A 19527-nucleotide genomic window follows, 5' to 3' on the forward strand; every position below is an offset into this window, starting at 1 on the left:
CCTTTTAGAGCACGTGGGCTTAGAGATCGATTTACTAGGAGGGGTTTCAACATTCGATCCCTTGATGCATTGCTACAAAGTAACAACGTTATTCGATCTTTGCTTGCTTTAATGTGCCAAACCCACTTGCTTTTTTCTCAGACTTTGTAATGTAAGTTCGACTAGATATTTTCTTCCAAAACACTCCTGTTTCGTCAGCGTTAAACACTTGATCGGGACAATATCCACCATCTTCAATAATTTTGGCTAACTTCTCTTGAAAATTTTTGGCTGCTTCTTCATCTACTGCTGCAACCTGTAATCTTCACATTATGAAGTGCATTCCTTTTTAAAAACCCAAGTAGTCATCCGGAAGCAGAAGTAGATGGCTCCAATTGCTTCATCTGTTCATAAAACCGAAGTGCTTTTTGTTTAATTAAATAACCACTTATAGTAGATTCGCCTAAATTAATACCAATCGTCGTAGATCCCTCTACTTTTGCTAAGCAATCTAAAATTGCAATTTCCATTTCCAAAGAAATTGCTTATCTTTGGTGCTTTTTTTATTCTCCATTGGGCCAAATTAAATCTTTAAAATAAAAATTAGCAAAATTTAGACTTACGATAATGAAAAGACAAACACTCACATGCAAAATTAAATTGTCACGGACACTCACTGCTTACATGTTATTCATGTTATGCCAGAATGTGCTGCAACATGCTGTTTATTATGTACAACGGGGAAATCCCAAATTTGCATGAAATATGCACCACATAACTTAAAAACCGCATAAAAAAGATGTGTATAAAAAAAGACCCAAGTGTACATTTATTTTATTTGTATGTTTAATTTACTTATTGAAAGTTTTTTTCACTTGGTTATACTATAAATTAAAGATGCCAAGATATTATATTTTATATTCTTGGTTTCATCATTGGGTGAAATCAAAAATATAATTTCTTGGTATCTTTTTAATTTACAGTATAACCAGTGAAAAAACTTTCAACATCTCTCTCCAATCCAGAGTATTTTAGTAATAAGGTGTGACAGCTTTTGACTACTTGTATATTAGAAATATATGGTTTCTGCCTTACTTCAACCTTGGTATCTCTTCTGGATCTGGCTCCCACAGGTGTGTGAGTCTTTGAGAGTGGAGAGCTTTTGCTCTCTTGAGGCTCCTGCTTGTTCACCAAAAAGAACAATAAGCCTGTGTGGTCTGGTGGCTTGTCTGCTGATTTGCAAAGTGAAGGCTTGGCACGGTAGCTGACTTTCTTCTGGTTGTGCTGGGTTGAGGTTTGGCTTGGTTATCAGGTAGAGCTTGACAGATTCCAGACAATGACACTTTGGGCATTGATTAGATATCAGCTGCTTTGGACAGTAACCTCTTTGGGGGCACTGACAAGTTTGCAGATACTGGACGGTAGCCTTTTAAATGTCACTAGTCCAAGTTTTTGGAACTTTGGAGGTTTTGAACATAATGTTCCACCTCAATAAAGGTCAAAACTGGTTGGGTGTGGCCCTTATAGACATGTATAATGCTATGCATTATACATGTCTGTAAGGATATGTGCCTTGCATTATGGAGATAATGCAAGTCATTAGTCCCTATATACAAAGTTTATGCATGAAGTCACTTCATGCACAAACTTTGCTTACACTTCGGTCATGGATGAAACCAAGAATATAATTTTTAGGCATCATTAATTTATAGTTTAATTTACTTATTTATTAATTCATTCGTTATTTTATCTTTTAATCCAAATAATCTGTTAATTTTAATATGTGTATGTATTTTTTTAATGAAAATGTTAAAATTTAATTTTGTTTTTGCTTTTTTTTTTAGTATATTTTTCTTTTTAAATTTTCTCATATTGACACAATATGATGAGCTTTGCTTCCATTCGTATTGGCTATGTTTATAATCTGTCCAGAATATGTAGAAAGAATACACTCTGTAACATTTGATTTTATTCCATTCTCACTTCATGTAACTGTCCATTCATTTTGTGTTCACTTGGTGTGACGAGATGTTCGTCATCAAATGTTTTACATTTAAATGCTTTATTTTCTCTTTACATATTTTGTGTGTGTTGTAAGTTCATCATGTATATAAATTACATTAGTATTAATTACCAAAAAATGAGTAGAGTGATGAAAAGTAGAAAAGTGATTGAGATATATAAATTGTTGAGGGGAGCATGCGGCATATCAGGGAGATTTTTCAAATATTGGAAGCAGGAAAGGAGAGAAAACAAGGAGAAGAGGCCATCATTAAAAGTTGTAGTGCAGTGAACAAAGAAGTAGAAGAATAGTTACTTTGTCCGGAGATTAGTGGATGAGTGGAATGTAGACAAAGTAACATTCCACTAATCCACTACTCTCTAGACAAAGTAACTATGTCTGGAGAGTAGTGGATGAGTGGAATGTATTGTCAGCATAGATTAAAAATCACAGGTATTAAATAAAAATACAGTATGTTATGAGAGATCTTATGGCAACTAAAATGGACCACTAATGATGAATTTTTTGATTTCATGGATTGCATATTATTCAGTGAGAATGATGATAATAAAGTTTTATTATTATTTCAGAAGAAAAATTTGGAATTGTTAGTTCAAGAAAGAGCAGTTCATTACATCACGGTGGAGAGCCCACTTGATGCAAGTCTCTGTGAGAATAGTGAACTTGTAAATATTAGGGTAGTTGATGAAACTTTATCATTAGATAGTATATTTACAAACCATGATGTGGCACAGACATATGAAGAATTGGGTTCTGTTACTGAGGTATGTATATCTTTTGCTTGATAACTGTAATTTCTTTAAAAAAATGCAAAAAAACCAAAACAAAAATCTATGTTTTTTGTGGAATGATGCTTTTTTATGTGAATCCCACCTTCAAAAGTTGAAAATGTGGGTTATGCATTAGTACTACAGATAAGCTTAAGTGAAACCCTGCTTTAGAATTATCTTAAGATAATTGTGAAACCCTGCTCTAGAAAACTTTTTCAAGCTACTTACGGCTTCCACTGTTTGAGTAGTCTCAAATTAGATAATGAAACTCATTTATAGTGGAGTTCAAACTCAGCCTGTTGACTGGAAAGTGGAGATGCTGTTCACTTAATTTGCCAGAACATTTATATGTTATATTAAAAATAATTCAGCTGATATTAATACCTAATTTTTTTTTCCTGTTGAAATATATACTATATCTTCTGCTCTGTTTCTATATATAAAATTAAAGTCAAATAATATCAGTAAATTATTATTTTGCCTTATATTTGTGCATGTAATTATTATTATTTTTTTAAATTATATTTCTTTTCAGTCACTGCACTTGGGTAGTGCATTGTAGAAGGATCAAGTTCAAAAATTTAAACTTGATCCATCTAAATCTTTTTTTTTTTTTCCTGAACTAAAATCAGTTAAGTTTAGAAATGTTTTAATAGTAATGAAAGTGAATTAAAAGCCATTTCTTTGCAAATTTAGTTCCTTACTTTTTTATACTTTTATTTTTTCAGAAACAGCACATTTTGTCATTATATTGATCTTTAAATAAGGGTTTTATTTTTCTTATTGTTGAGAAAACAGTTTCAGACATCACTGCATTTTAAATTGATGTTTTTCTATAATTTCATTAAAACTTAAAGATTATGAAATAATCTTTACAGTGAGTCATCTCTTTCACTTATACAATAGACATTCACAGAAGTAATATCTCCATTGGGATAGCTGATAATTCTCACCCAGAGATACGTCAGTGAATTAAACAAAAAATAGTTTGAGGTCTGTCTGTACTTTATACTATTTCACATAAATCAAGACCAAATGGTCTTGATTTGGAGACTGAATAGACATGCGGAAGTATCAAGGAACAAGGAATTTATGTTGAATTATAAGGCAAATGACTATAATAATCTTAGAAACAGCTTGAGGCAGTTCCATGGATGGCAGAATTGGAAGGGAGGGATATCAGCAGTGCATGAGGGCTAGTGAAGAAATATTTATCAAGAGGCAAATTGCATTCCTCAAGTGAAAAAGATAATGTGATTTGGTGTAAAGTGAATGATTAATGAAATCCAACTGAAACTACGGATGAAAAAAAAGTTATGGAGAAAGCATAAAGAGAGAGAGGTGGAGAGTAGTTGTGTAAGGAATATAAGACTCAAACGAGAATGTGAGTAGTATAGTAAGTAACACAAAATGGAATACAAGAGGAGATTAGCATTACAGCTCAAGGAAAATCCTAAGAAATTCTTTTGTTATGTGGTAAGTAGGAGGAGAAATGATTGTGAATGAATGACCCTGTTAGATGAAGAAGGGGGGGGGGGCATGCGACCAATGCAAATGACATAAAACCCACTCACACAGGAAGGTATTTGCATAAGCAATCACACCAGCACCACCACCACCCTTCTCGAAAGTATGACATCTTCAAAACACTTACCAAGCCAAGGCTATTTGTTCAAATGACACAGCCTCGAAACTAAACTCGGGGACCTTTGCAAAACTTTTTTAGCTAATGACTCCAGTATAAAATAGATAAAATACTGCATATATCCCCCCATCCCTCCTGTAACCAACACACAGGATCATAGCAAAACCATTTCCATCTCATATATTAAGAGTACATCGAGCTAGTTATCTTCATCCATTCTCCCAAAGATCAACTTCATCCTCTTTCACATCCTGGAGTGCATGTTTGAAGTAGACTAACTTGCAGGCATGAGGAAGTTCAGTTAACACTTGCCTAGAAGAACACAAAAATTACATTTATAATCATCTATATGGCAAGTCAGGATTGACAGACCATGCTATGGATAGATACTCCTTCACATAGGATTAGATGGAGGAAAACATCGATACTACATAGAAGTCATTATAGCTTTGAGAGACTATTTTTAGGTATGGCTGCATTAATTTGCCAAAGATCTGGGGGATCTTTTGAGACCTGATATCCTGACTTCTCCAAATTAGCTTATGGTTATCTGGCCCAGAGGGTACCACAATAGCTCAGTTCAGTTATAATATGAATTTTTTCCATTTTTATTTAGTTCAGTGCTGTGTGCTTGTCACAGTAATAATTATGCCGTGAAGATGCTGGGTAGAAAACCAGCAAAATATTAGTAAGTTTAATAAATCCCCCCCCCCCCCCCCGTTTTGGAGTTGGTTATACCATAAAGCTCTGTTGTGAGCAGATGACATTTAATGATTACTTTATTATTATTATTATTATATAAAAACCTCCATGGAGTCAAAGACTCATCATCGTGGGAGGTCCACTGTTATACACAGAGTTGATCATACTGCGCCTTAAATATATTCACTGTCTCTGCACTCACCACACTCTCGGGCAATGCATTTCAATCACTCACCACTCTCCATGCAAAAAACCTGCTCCTCACTCCCTTGCTCACATCCTCCTTATACAGCTTCCAGGGATGACCTCTTTTTCCTACTATCCTCACCCATTCTGTGCAAAACCTCCCCGACATTAATTTGGTAATAACCTCTTAACATCTTATATGTCCCAATCATATCTCCCCTCCTCCTTCTATCCACCAATTTTTGCAAATTGCATTTTGCCAATCTGTCTTCTGTCTTCATACTCTAATTCCAGAGACCAGAAACCACCTTAGTCAATTGCCTCTGAACTTTTTCGAACACATTTTCATCTTTTGAAAACCAGGTGACTAGATCTGTGCACAGTAATCCATATGTGGCCTGATCAAAGCCTTATACAAAGGAACCATAACATCCTTACTTCTACAAGTCAATGTCGTCTGCATCATTCCCATTATCTGCTGTGTTGTCTTCACAATTTTAGTCACATGTCCCCGAAATTTTAGGTTCTTGTCTACAATCACTCCCAGATCTTTCATCTCCTCTACCTCTTCCAAGATATTTCCACTGATTGTGTACTTTACATCCTATCTCTGCTTCCCAAATTTCAAACCTTACACTTTGAAACATTGAATTGACATCCCCATTCATTTACCCATTCATCCAGTGTATTCAAGTCCTCTTGCAAAGCTACAGCATCCGCTCTACTCCTGATAACTCTCCCCAACTTTGTATCATCTGAAAAACAACTGCATATCACCATTCAGACCTCTACAAGTATCATTTACATACAAATTAAACAACAATGGACCCCAAACCTTTGAGGTACACCACTAGTAACTCTCCTCTTGTGGGATATCGCTCCTCCATAGACAACTCGCTGATACCTATCAGAAAGCCAATTTACTATTCAGCCCCATCCGTTCCAATTTAATTACCAACATGTCATGTGGCAATTTATCAAACGCCTTTGCAAAATCTAAATATACCACTATATATGCAACATCCTTATCCAACGCATTTGTCACTTTATTATAAAAAGTAAGCGGATTGCTAAAGCACGATCTTCCTTTAGTAAATCCATGCTGGCCACCGAAGAGTATTTTTCTGTTGTCAACCCAATTCTGAATCTTAGTCCTAACTAACTTTTCTAATACCTTGACCACAAGTCCAGACACACACAGATGGTCTATAATTCAAAGCCTTACTCTTATCGCCTCCCTTATGAATTTGAACAATTTTACCCTCTTTCCATTCTTTTGGAATTTGACCCAGTGAGAGACTCATGTTGAAAAGATATACAAAAGCTGTTGTTAACTCTCTGGCACATTCCCTCAAGACATGTGGTGAAATAGCATCAAGTCCCACAGCCTTATTTACATCAAGTCTATTCAATTCCTCATATACCTCCTGTTCACTTACTAACAGTTCCTCAGTTCCTCCTCCTTCTTTCCCGCTGCTTTCAAGTTCTGCATGGTGCCACATTCACAAGAATGAAATACCTTTATAAATTGCTCACTAAATATCTCAACTATATCCTCTGCAGCAGTTACCATTCTTCTGTTTTCATCAATCAATCCCATCCTACCATAATCATTCTTTCTTCTACTGGCCACATATCGAAAAAACTCGAGGATTTTTTTTGGCCACTTTAGCTAACTGCTGCTCATACTGCATTTTTGCTACTCTTATCAAGCTAGTCACCTTCCTCACCTGCTCTTTGTACTTCTCATGCAACTGGTTGTTATAAATACTCATTTTGTGTTTCTTCCATAATACCTTCTTCTTCTTCTTCCAGATTGCATACCTTATCTCTTGATTCATCCATTTTACACCGACTCTATTTACCCTCTTAACCTTTGGAATGCATTGAGGCATTTCATCCTGGAAAAGCATTTTTTTTTCCTTGAAGGAATGGGGAGGGTTGAAGGTTTAAAAGTGCATGAAGAATGTGTTTCAAATACTCGAAGTCAATAAGGCAGTGAGACTGGATGGGATTCCACAACCTGTTTTAGAATGTGCTAAGGAACTCATTGCTCCATTGACCTGACTGTTCAGTGAAAGTCTAGCTACTGGGAAAGTAACCACTGAGTGGAAAGAGAGTAAGATAGTGCAATTGCACAAGGATGGAAGTAGTAACAAATCCATGCTGGCCACATTATCTGTGGTCAACATGGATTTGTTAAGGAGTGCTCTTATTTCAGTAATTTTCTTGCCTTTTATAATAAAGCAACAAGAGTAATTGATGAGGGAAAGTTATATTGTTATTTATTAAAGGTTATTAGTATATATTTGTCTCTAACTTTTACAGATTCTTTATACAGAAGTATAATATCTGATAATATTGGAATACTGACAGATAACAGACTAATCTGGAGGGAAATTGTTGATAGGAAGTTAGTAATGATGTAGCTTTTCATGTGCATCCCCTGAGGGTATATATGGCAGGAATTTGATGATGAAATACAACTATTCATTCCTTATATTTTTTAAAGGGAATTATTTCCAACTCTCTCTTATATTCCTCTGTCCGTTCCATTTTTTTACATCTCTCTCATTCTCTCTCTTTCTCTGCATATATAAACAGGGCTGCATTTATACTTTTGGAGGTCCTAGGCACAACATCATTATGAGGCCTCAAAAAGAACAAGTCAATTTCAGTTAATCAAATTCATATGGTTCACGGACAATTCATTGAGAGGAAAATTCATCATGGAAAAAATTCGTTGAAAATGTTATTCTCTAGAAAATTGAAATGATATTGCATTGATACCGATATACGAAAGGTAAATGCAGTGCAAGATAAATTTCACAAAATATAGTGTTTTATGTATTTCATGGTTTATTTTATGTATTTATTTAATTTTATGTATCATCGCAGGATTTACATAATGATGATAGGATTTATGTAATTTTATTATTATTATCAGAGTGCATCTATGTTCTTAAACTAGCTCTGTAAGCAATAACTGTGTACAACATATCTTTCATATGCAGGAAAAGTGGAGTCATTTTCAAAATACACGTGTATTCAATAACTGAAACACGTCAGCTTCTGAATTAGTTCAGATAATATATCACACCTCGATGGGTGTCTAAATGCACAGAACAGAAAAATAGTGAAAGGTTAGAAGAATAAATATTCTTAAATATTGTGCCCTTTCTCCTTAACTACTCTTAAATATTTTATTCTCCCTAATAACTTTTCTAATTCCATCTACAGAGCTGTAGTAAGAAAGAAAGAACATTAATAACTTTATCATCATCATCATGATTAAATTCCTGACATATACCCTCAAGGGGGTGTACAGGATATGATAGTACTACATGAAAAATTTACATCATTACTACCTTCCATTCTACAATTTTCCTCCAAATCAATCTGTTACCTGTCAAGACTCCAACATTATCAGATCCTATGTTTCTGTCTTCTAAGGAACTTTTTATCGTATCAATCCACCTATATCTTGGTCTACTTTTTTTCTTTTTCCTGACAGAGAACACTTGTTTTGCTAATCGTTCCTCTCCCATTCTGTTTAAGTGACCATACCACCTGAGATTAGCTCTGCTAACATATTCCTGGATGCTAACAATGCCAAGTTATTTCCTAATATCCTCATTTTTAATATGATATTGCCATTGATGCCATCTGTTCATGCCCCTAATCTTTCTCAGGACTCTCATATCTACAGTCTCTACTCTTTGGTCAAATGTTTTATTTCTAACCCAGCTCTCAGATCCATAAATTAAATTGGTTTGAATACTGTCTTGTATACAGCTAATTTAGTGTTTTGACTAATTTCTCTCTTATTCCATATAAATTTATTCAGTTGACTTCCTACCTACCATAGCTTTGTTGATTCTGTTGTCTATTTCCATACTTAATCTACCATCTTCACTAAAAATAGTGCCTAAGTAGCTGAAATGTTTCACTTGTTCTATAGCTTCTCCATTCACAATGCAGGTGATATTTTCAATGCTTCTGCCTATTTTCATTGTCTTGTTATTGCTGACCTTCATACCATATCTATTACAACAGTTATTCAATTTAGTCAGGGAATCTTGGAGACTTGTACTGGATTTATTTAGAAGTATATACACATTTTTCTGTAGTTTATTGAAAATAAAAGTTAAATAAAAATAACACAACATTGGTGTACATATATTTACATTTAAAGAGCCGACATTAACATGTCCCATTTTGATATCAGGTTTAATACCACTTTTCTTCATAATGTGATCCATATAGATAATGAGTAACAGAGGGGAAAATGTACATCCCTGTCGGACACCAGATTTAACATTAAACCATCTTCCTGTACTTCAATTGTAACTGCTGACTTTAAAAACAAAAAAACAGACTAAGTATTGTTTGATATAAAGCCCCACTGACACCATACAATTGTAATGTTTTGAATAGCTTCTCTCTTGGCACCATGTTATATGCTTTTTTCAGATCTAAAAAACTTAAATACGGATCTTTGTTATATTCCCATGATTTCTGAACTATTTGTCATAAAGTGAAAATCTGATTCTGACAGCCTCTATTTGGCCTGAAATCCAGCTTGTTCTTCACCAAGCTTCTCTTCCACAATCCTTCTCAACCGTTTCTCAAGTATACTGGCATAAATATTACCAGGAACACTCAGTAGAGAAATACCTCTGTAATTCTCACATTCAGTTTTATTTCCCTTTTTATATATGGTAGTATGAGAGCTCTACTCCAATCATCTGGAATTCGTCACTCTGTCCAGGCCTTCTGAACTATGCAATACAGCTAATGCAATCCTCTGTATACTCTGGTCCTGCACCAGGGAGAAAACATCACTATTGACAATAACATAGTCAATGAGACTTTTCTTATTCCTTGCCTCTTCTCTCCATGGGAATGTGTGCACATTTTTATGTTGGAACATTGCGTTAGTAATAACCAGTCCATGTCCTGAGCAGAAATCCAACAGGTATTTGCCATTATTATTAGCTTTGCTCTTTTCTTTAAATTTTTCCAAAATATTTTTGTATGTCTAACAATCATTTCCTACTCTGCTATTTAGATCCCAATTTTTCTGGTAATTATCCAATTCCTCAGCTAGCTACAGAATGACATCAGAAGCCATTCAGGCTTCTTATGTTATTCTGGTGATGTTGAGTTGGCGTGTGTTTTAGGATTTGTTCCAGTAATTGACTTTTCACTGTTTGTTTGCCCTGGTTACCTGGGAAAACAATGGTGGCCTTGTTTAACCGGGTGACCCCCCCCCCCCCCCAACCGTCATGAAATTCTATCTTATTGTACCATCATTTTATGTTGTGGTGTAAGCCAAAAAGAAGACAATTTGGTCGGCTAAATCCCAAATTGCCAGCCCATCCTTGTTCGTTCAGTATCCAGGTAGATACTTAGCAGGGTGCACCACAATAAGTTGAGGATTGGATATTTGAGCAGAAGCTCTGGTTGGTTCTCCGCATTTTAAAGGCTATGTGGAGGTCTCCTCTCAGTTATACAGCTTTAACGGAATAAAAAAATTCAGAAAGCTAAATATCATCAAAACATTAAATAATGTATAAAATATTTCTTTTCTTTTTTTTTTTCATATATATCCGTGATGAATTTTCGTGCGATTATTTTTACACCACAATGAATTTTCTCAGCAATGAATTGTCCGGACACGAATTCATGCACATTTTTCTTTAGTTTATTGAAAATAAAAGTTAAATAAATTAACACAACATTGGTATACATATATTTGCATTTAAAAAAGTTTAAAAATAAATCAATTCAAATTTAAATTTAAAAAAAATCATTGTCATCATGCGTATCAAGGATTTAGGCCTAGCGTGGCCTGTTCCAGCCTTAGAAGTCATCGTTGAATCGTTTAAGAGGACGTCCTGGTTTTCTTTTTCCTAATGGCTTGTTTTGGTAATCTTTCTGTTTTCATTCTTTGAACGTGTTCCATCCATTTATGTTTATATTTTTTAATTTTTTCTATTACTGGTTCTTGGTTTAATTCTTTCATAATTTCTTCATTTCTTTTGTGATCAACTAGGGTATACTTTGCAGTTTTTCTCATAAACTTCATTTCTGCTCTTGTTAATTTTTGTTTGTCATTTTGTTTTATTGTCCAGATTTCGTTTCCATACATTAAGACCGGTAGGGCTAATATATTGTATACTTTAAGTCTGGTTTGTTTTTGAACTATGTTTGGTTTAAATATAGAGTTAATTACACCTGTTATTTTTAAATATTTTTCAATTTTTATATTTATATCTTTTTCACTTTCATATGTGATCATACATCCTAGGTAGTTAAATGAATTCACCTGTTCTAAGATGTTATCTATTACTATTTTAGTTCTTGCTGGATCTTGTCCTTTAAAGGCCATAGTTTTTGATTTTTCTGTTGATATTATCATACCATAATCTTTGGATATCTCATTTAGATCTAAAATAGCTTTCTGTAAGTTATCTTCAGAATTTGTAATTATTATTTGGTTGTCGACAAAGAGGAGAGTGTTTAAGTATATTGTAGGAGAAAGTTTAATTCCTTGATGTAAATTTTTATTCCATTTTATTATTATTTCATTTAAGTAGATATTAAAAAGAGTTGCTGAGAGTGGAAATCCCTGTCAGACCCCTTGGTTTATCTCTCTCGTATATGATAGCGCGTGATTTAATCTTATTTGTATTTGATTATTTTCATATATACTTGTGATAGCTTTTAGGATATTATTTGGTATTTGTCTTTCTTTTAATATGTTAAATAATATGTTTCTTTTATAATAAATTTAGTTTAATCCTTTATCCAAGTGTGTGCAAACAAAGTTTGCGCCTGAAAGTATCTTCAGGACTGAGGTAAGGTGATACAACACCGGGCGACTCCTTGCAAAGGTGGAGGAAGCTACCAACACTTCTATCTCAGTATCTCCCATAATGCAAAATACATCTCCTTGTGGATATGTATAATGTTATGAATTAAATGGGAAAGCCACTACCCAGACTAGTTTCGACTTTTATTGAGGTCTCTTCAGTGGGAGCCAGGCCCAAGTGGAGATACTAAGGCAGAAGCATTAGCAAGGTCATCTCCTCCTATAGGAGCTGCCAAACGGTGTGCCACCTTTTTATTAAATTACTCTGGATTTAGAGAAAGATGTTGAAAGTTTATTTTTCACTTGGTCAGACTATAATAAATTTAGTTTAATCCTTTATCCAAGTGTGTGCAAACAAAGTTTGCGCCTGAAAGTATCTTCAGGACTGAGGTAAGGTGGTACCTCAGTCCACTCGGGCCTGGCTCCCACTGAAGAGACCTCAATAAAGGTCGAAACTAGTCTGGGTAGTGGCCTTCCCATTTAATTCATAACATTATACATATCCACAAGGAGATGTGTTTTGCATTATGGGAGATACTGAGATAGAAGTGTTGGTAGCTTCCTCCACCTTTGCAAGGAGTCGCCGGTGTTGTACCACCTTACCTCAGTTCTGAAGATATTTTCAGGTGCAAACTTTGTTTGCACACACTTGGATAAAGGATTAAACTAAATTTATTATAGTCTGACCAAGTGAAAAATAAACTTTCAACATGTTTCTTTTAACTTTGTCAAATGCTTTTTCAAAGTCAATAAATGCACTGTATGTTTCTGAATTGTAGTCTCTTCTTTTCTCTATTATTAATTTTAGGCAAAAGGCCAGGTCTATACATGATCGTCCTTTTCTAAATCCATTCTGTACTTCTAAAATAAAGTTTTCGGAATATTTCATTAGTTTGCTATTTAAGATTCTGCTATATATTTTGTAACAGGAATTTAGTATACTGATACCTCTATAGTTTTTAGGGTCATAGGAATCACAATCGCTTTTTTACATTCTATTGGGGAGATACCAGTTGAATAAATTTTATTTAAAAATAATAAGAGTCTTTCTTTGAATCTTGTTCCTGCGTATTTATATAGTTCTGAACCTAGCTTATCTTCTCCAGGTGATTTTCTGTTTCTTGTTTCTTTCAGGCTGATTTCTAATTCTTCTTTAGTTATTTCCTTTTCATTTTCATTAATTGTTTGCCAGTTGTCTTTTTTAAAATATTTGTCTGTCCACAATTCTGTGTAGTAATTTAGAAATTCTTCTAATTTCAATTCAGTGCTTAATTTTATGTTTTCTTTGGTATCTACATTTAAGTGTTTCAAAATCTTATATACATTGGGTCTTATTTTATATAAATTATGTTCTAAATTAGAAACAAATTTGTTCCATGATTCTCTGTCTTTTTCTGACTTCTCTTTTAGCTATGGCTCTTATTCTTTTATATTCTATTTCTTCTTCTAATCTTTTACTGCTTAACCATTTGTGATAGGCTTCTTTTTTCTTTTTGATTATTTCTTTGATTGTATCATCCTAGATCTTCAGTTTTTACCTTTTATTGAATTTTTTGGTCTTTCCTAAGCTTTCGTTTGCTGCTGCATTTAGTATCGTTTTTATATTAAGCCATTCTATTTCTTCATTTTGTTTTATTTTATCTAGATATTGGTTAATTCTTTGTTTATATAGCCATTGTACATTTGTGTCATTCAATAGTCTAGTTTTATAAACAAATGCTTCAATTTTTCTTTCTGTTCTTGCTACTTGTAGCCATTTAGGTGGTAATCTTAATTTTATTTTAACAAGGAAGTGGTCACTGCTTAATTCATATCCTCTGTGAACTCTAAAATCTAGTAAAAATTTTGATGTCTTTTCATTTAATATAAAGTAATCTAATATTGATTTCCATCCTCTTGCTGCCCAAGTATATTTATATATGTCTTTATGTTTATAGAAGGAATTCATTATTTTTAGGTTATTATAAACTACAAAGTCAATCAATTTTTTACCATTCCTGTTTAGAGTATGTTCTCCATGTATTCCTATATTATTATTAATTTTCGTGTTTCCAATTCTTGCATTTAAGTCTCCTGCTAAAATTACGTAATCATTTTTATTTATTTTATTATATATGTTTTGTAACTGATTATAAAACTCAATATTATCCTGTTCTCTTCCTTCTTCTGGGGCATATAAACCAATTATTGTTAAATAGCCTCTATTTTTATTCTAGCTTCCATTATTCTTTCATTCCATAATTTATAATGTTTTAACTGTTTTGAAAGGGAGTTATGAATCCAAATCATGACTCCTGCTTGTGCTCTTTGGTCTCTGTCGACTCCACTGTATATCACATTAAAATTTTCGGTTCTCATAGTTCATTTTAATTTCTTTTTTGTTTCAGTGATTACTGCTATTTTAAAATTTCTTTTATTTAATAATTGGTCTAGTTCTATTTCTTTATATGCTATTCCTCTTACATTCCAGTTTGCTATGTGTATTATATTTTGTCGTTTCCATTTTTGTTTTACCTTTTCCATTCCAGAATCTTTTCCCATAGATTCAATCAGATTATCTTTTTCTGTCAGCTTACAAGTAGGATTATGTTCTCCATGTCAAGGGACTAGCCTGACGATGGAATAGTTCAGTGGTAGGGCTGCTACCTTAAGGCTTCTGAACTAGCCTTCTTCCGAATTTAAACTCATAGGAGGAATAGGGTATATTGAAGGGGGAAAGAGTAGATTATAGAAGAATTATAGTAAGGTTTATAGAGAGGGCATAGTTGTAAGGCCAGAAATGAAAAGATCCTATGCCCTTTGAGTATCTAATAGCATAAGGGTCATAAAATAAGAAGAGTTGGCTGATAAGGCCTTATAGGAATGATTAAAGTAAGTGGATCTTCCTCAAAGTAGAAGAAGGAGAGGATAGATCCAGTTAGGGGTCCATGGGAGTGCCACTTCCCTTACAATCAAGATGATTGCCCCTGATGGCCCTGTTGGTCCACGAGTCCTTATTCAGTATATTTGGACCACCCCATCATATACACACACACACATGCGCACACATGGTGGGCTCCCTATCTGCCACCCAGGGGACATGCTCTCTAGGGGTTACAGGGTCCCCTGAGAGCAAATATATATTAAAAAAAATTAATAACTATAATTTTTTTGTCTGTCTTTGGTTTTAGCAAATATATCTATAATGTCATCATGATTAATCAAGTCTATTACATCTGATTGAATGCATAATAACGACAGGTCACTTGTTTTATTTTGGTGCAAGTTGCTTCTTAAATAATTTTTTATTCGTTTAACACTGAAAATGAGTACTCAACACTAGCATTTGAAATAGGCATCATTAAAAATATTTTTAAAATTGTAATGGTGGGCTGGATACGTTTATTTGCAGTGTGATGAAGTTTCTTTTCTCCTTGATTATTTCATTGCACTCAGTACAAAAAAAATGTTTACATATTTTAATTCCAATGATGTAGAAAGGTATGTATATCTTGCTGAATGATAAGCTGTCTCCATTGATATGGAGACAGCTTATCATTCAGAAATGTTTGTTAGGTGTTGCTTGTAAGAGAGCGTGCAGTCCAGGGTCACGCCTAAGTACTTTGGAAACTTATTGTGTCGTAGTAAACATCCTTCAAAGAAGATGTGCAAAGTGATATCTGCCATGTGATTAAAGGTGAAAGCTTGATACTTCTGTTTTGTCTGGATTGAGCTGGAGCCTCCATTTTTGTAATATTCACCTATTGTTTTCAGATCTTTTGTTTACATGCTGTGTATTACATTGATGGTACTGGATTGCAGGAAATTGACGAGACTAAGGACCTGGGAGGGAGAGGGTAATGGTGAACATAGAGTTGAAGTTCAGAGTGCATATTGCAAAAGTTGGTAAAATAGCTCAAATGAGTACTTTACTTCGATGTTGAAAAAGATGCTAACAAGTAAAGATAGAGAGCTTATTATCTCTCTTTATAAGGTTATGATTCAACACATCTTGAGTACTGTGCACAGATTTGGTCATCTTAGTTTCTTGGAATCAGGAAGTGGTGGAGAGGATTCAGAAACAAGTGATGAAGCTGGTGATATCTCTGTGGAATGCTGTCTATGAGGATAGGTTGAAGGTGTGTGGGCTGCAAAGTTTAGTTGACAGGCAGAAAAGATGGAACATGATAGGAACTTTAAAGGGGTTCTATTAGATTAATACAAAAGAAAATTTTTAGTACATGACAAACAGAGAGAGAACTGGGGGACTCCCATGGAAGTTGTGTAAGAGTGTGGTTAGTAAGGGTATGTGGATAGATTTTTGTGTATGGAGAGTGGTAGAATGGATTTCCAGAATTAGTTGAGTGCCCTGACAGTGAATGAGTTTAAGGAGAGGTATGATAGACTTTGTGTGGGTTTCCCATGATGAGTCTCTATACTCCATGGAGATACTTGCATAATGATAAGAATAACATAATAAAAACATTCTATCCCCAACAGTCACCATGCTGCAGATGCAAGAAAAAGAAGTAGTTTTATTGTATCACTAAATACAGTACAGAGATCTTCAGTTGAAGTAATATATTTAGTGTAATTAGAGACTCATGGAATGAAAATGACCTGGCAAAATGAAAAACACCTCCTTCTATAGACGCTGTGCTACAAAGGAAAATTTTACTCCTCTTCTTTCCAGGCTACAAGCATACAAGAAAAACTTTTCAGTTGCAGAAAATACATAAAATGACTATTTATAATACAGTCATTGGATGCAGAGAGCAAACAATTTATGTAAAGTAAATTTTCTAAAACACACAAAACTGTATATGCATATAATATATATATATACATACACATACAGGTATCCCTCGATTAACGCGATTAATTAATCCCTCAATGTTACCGCATATATCAAAATCTTGTTAATCAAATCTAATAATCAATGGTAAAAATTACAATTCGTTCATGATCGATTACTGTATTAATAATTCGTTATATGTGGTATTCTTTTAGGAAAGATAAAAAATGAATGCAAAGTAAATGTTTAATAAATGCTTGTACCTACATTATTTACTGCAATTTTTTTATCAAAAGAAGTTATCAAGAGTTGTTTGAACAGTTTTAGATTTTTTTCTTATTGGCATAAATTCTACGATAACAAGCAAAATGGCTCTCCTTACTTCGGCAAACAAGCAATAAAACATAAAGGAAAAAACACTGCAAATATAATACATGATGGTACAAATTAAGTGGATATTGAATCCAACATTATTTCAAAGTCAAATATAGAAACTACTAGAATTTCGTGCCGAATATATAGAAACTAAAAGTTTCGGCAGATGCAAGCATAAATAACCGTATGGGCAACTCGTAAAGGTGGAGTAAGCTCCAGATCACTTTCCTTAGTATTTTCCATAAATGTAAAGCACATCTGCTAGAGGACATGTATGATAAATAAGTCTTTGGCTCTCTATTGTAATACATGATGGTTTATTTATTTTCAGTTACAATCTAAAAATTATTGAACAAAGAATAAAAAATAAAAAAACTAAACCATACTATACTGACATCGGAGGTTGTGGTATCTCTCAGGTACAGTTTACTATCAAATATCACAAACCATTACATAACATGTGTTAAACCAAACTGACAGCAAAAAACAGTGCGGAATATCACTCGTAACATGCACAGCTACTCATGACCTCCAAGCTATACAATGAATTGTGTAAGAATATTTATATTAAACATTTTGCTTGTATCTGTCAGATCAGTTGCGAGCTCCTCAGGGTTAAAGGCGTGTTAATCAAAACTCTTGGCACGTATATCAAGGGATTGCCACAATTAATTTTGCCGCGATAATCAAATTCACGTTAAGCAAAACTGCGCTAAGCAAAGGATACCTGTATATTTGATGGAGTTAATCAGCTATCTGACATAATAGAAGAAACTTAAATGACTAAAACTGAGGGATAACAATATAGGAACAAAAAACTTGGACACACAACTGGTTTCATCTTTCTAGAAGACTTTATAGGGTGCATAACATGGAATGAAAGAAAGAGATACTTTTGTATGTTGCCTCGTCGTGAAGGCTTGAAATTTGATGCATTGGATTTACTCAGCTATCTGACATAGAAGAAGAAACTCAAATGTCTAAAACCGAGAGATAATAATAATATAAAAAAAAAAATTATTTATATTGAACACAGGACTAGTTTTGTTTTTTCTTTTTTTCACTTCCATGTTATGCACCCAATAAAATCTTACAGGAAGACGGAACTAGTCATGCATCCAAGATGATAGTTTTTTCTATATTTTTATCCTTCAGTTTTAGTCATTTAAGTTTATTAAATTTGAAATCAATTCCATTGGATGCATTTGAGATTTTCTATATCATTAAAACAGTTCACAAATATTAATTTTACAAATAAAATTCTACAGAAAAGTTGCAACAGACATGTAGTATAAACTTTGTGTGAAAATGCACCTGTCCAACTTGGAAGGGACATATATGGTAAAGTGCATTCCTATGAGCAGTGAAACATGGACAAAACACTGTCTGGCTTGAATGGTTAATGTGCGATGTATGTTTTTGTTGTGTTTAATATGTAAAAATCTTATAAGGGTATTTTCCTATAGTGGAACCCATAGGGAAAAAAATTGCTGATAATTTACCTTCAATGACAGAAAGACCTTGATTTGAATCTTATTGATGATATGAATTGCCTTTTGTAGAGCTATTCAACTGCATGTTAGCTAGGTTTGTATGGAGATGACATAGTTTTCCCCCTCCTGGAATCTTGGATTGTTCATCTTGCATAATATTTCAACTGGCATTAAGGGCTAGCAATCCTATTTCATTAGATTTGGCTTCGAGTGTAGTGTAGGTTTGCACGTAAGTGCAAATTGTGATGTTGATAGAAGACCACATTCATGAGGGGTAAAAGTACAAAGCGAGAATGAGGAATGTTGAAACTGTTATGCAACATTTATGTTTTGAACTTTGTAATTTTTTGCTTAGAAATGCTGAGTAAAATAAAAATTATGCATGAATTCAGTCATGAGTATTATATGGTACTCTGTAGAAATGTATTACAGGAACTGTACTACTTTAGGACTATGTTAAAGACATCATAATGGCATTCCTTCGTCTTTTAATCAACTGTCGAGATGAACTGGCTTTAGTGAAAGTTATGGTTTCTCCACTGTTGAATATGAAACATACTGCTTTTACAGAGCTAAGAAGGCAGGCTTTAAAGAAAGAGATGCCAATGTGCCAGGTGAGTTATTCAAAATAAGTTGTGAATTTTTAACCAGTTTGCTTTCCATATTTTCTGTTTTGTTAATATTGAGTAGTTCATTCTTTTAA

At 33.8% G+C, this 19527-nt stretch overlaps 1 protein-coding gene across 3 annotated transcripts in view; it reads left to right on the forward strand.

The window, feature by feature from the left end:
* The window catches only part of LOC150096051 (PCNA-interacting partner-like), a 274947-nt gene that overhangs the window by 69578 nt on the left and 185842 nt on the right, over window positions 1-19527 (forward strand). For all 3 annotated transcript variants that reach the window (XM_090408806.1, XM_090408805.1, XM_090408804.1), the window contains exons 5-6: window positions 2572-2766; window positions 19274-19438. In XM_090408806.1, coding sequence (XP_090264932.1) covers window positions 2572-2766; window positions 19274-19438 — 360 coding nt within the window. The remainder of the gene's footprint in view (window positions 1-2571; window positions 2767-19273; window positions 19439-19527) is intronic.

Source organism: Typopeltis vanoorti, chromosome 19 (assembly GCF_054136105.1).
Source record: "Typopeltis vanoorti isolate ZY-2024b chromosome 19, IOZ_Tvanoo_1.0, whole genome shotgun sequence".
Lineage (NCBI taxonomy): Eukaryota > Metazoa > Arthropoda > Arachnida > Uropygi > Thelyphonidae > Typopeltis > Typopeltis vanoorti.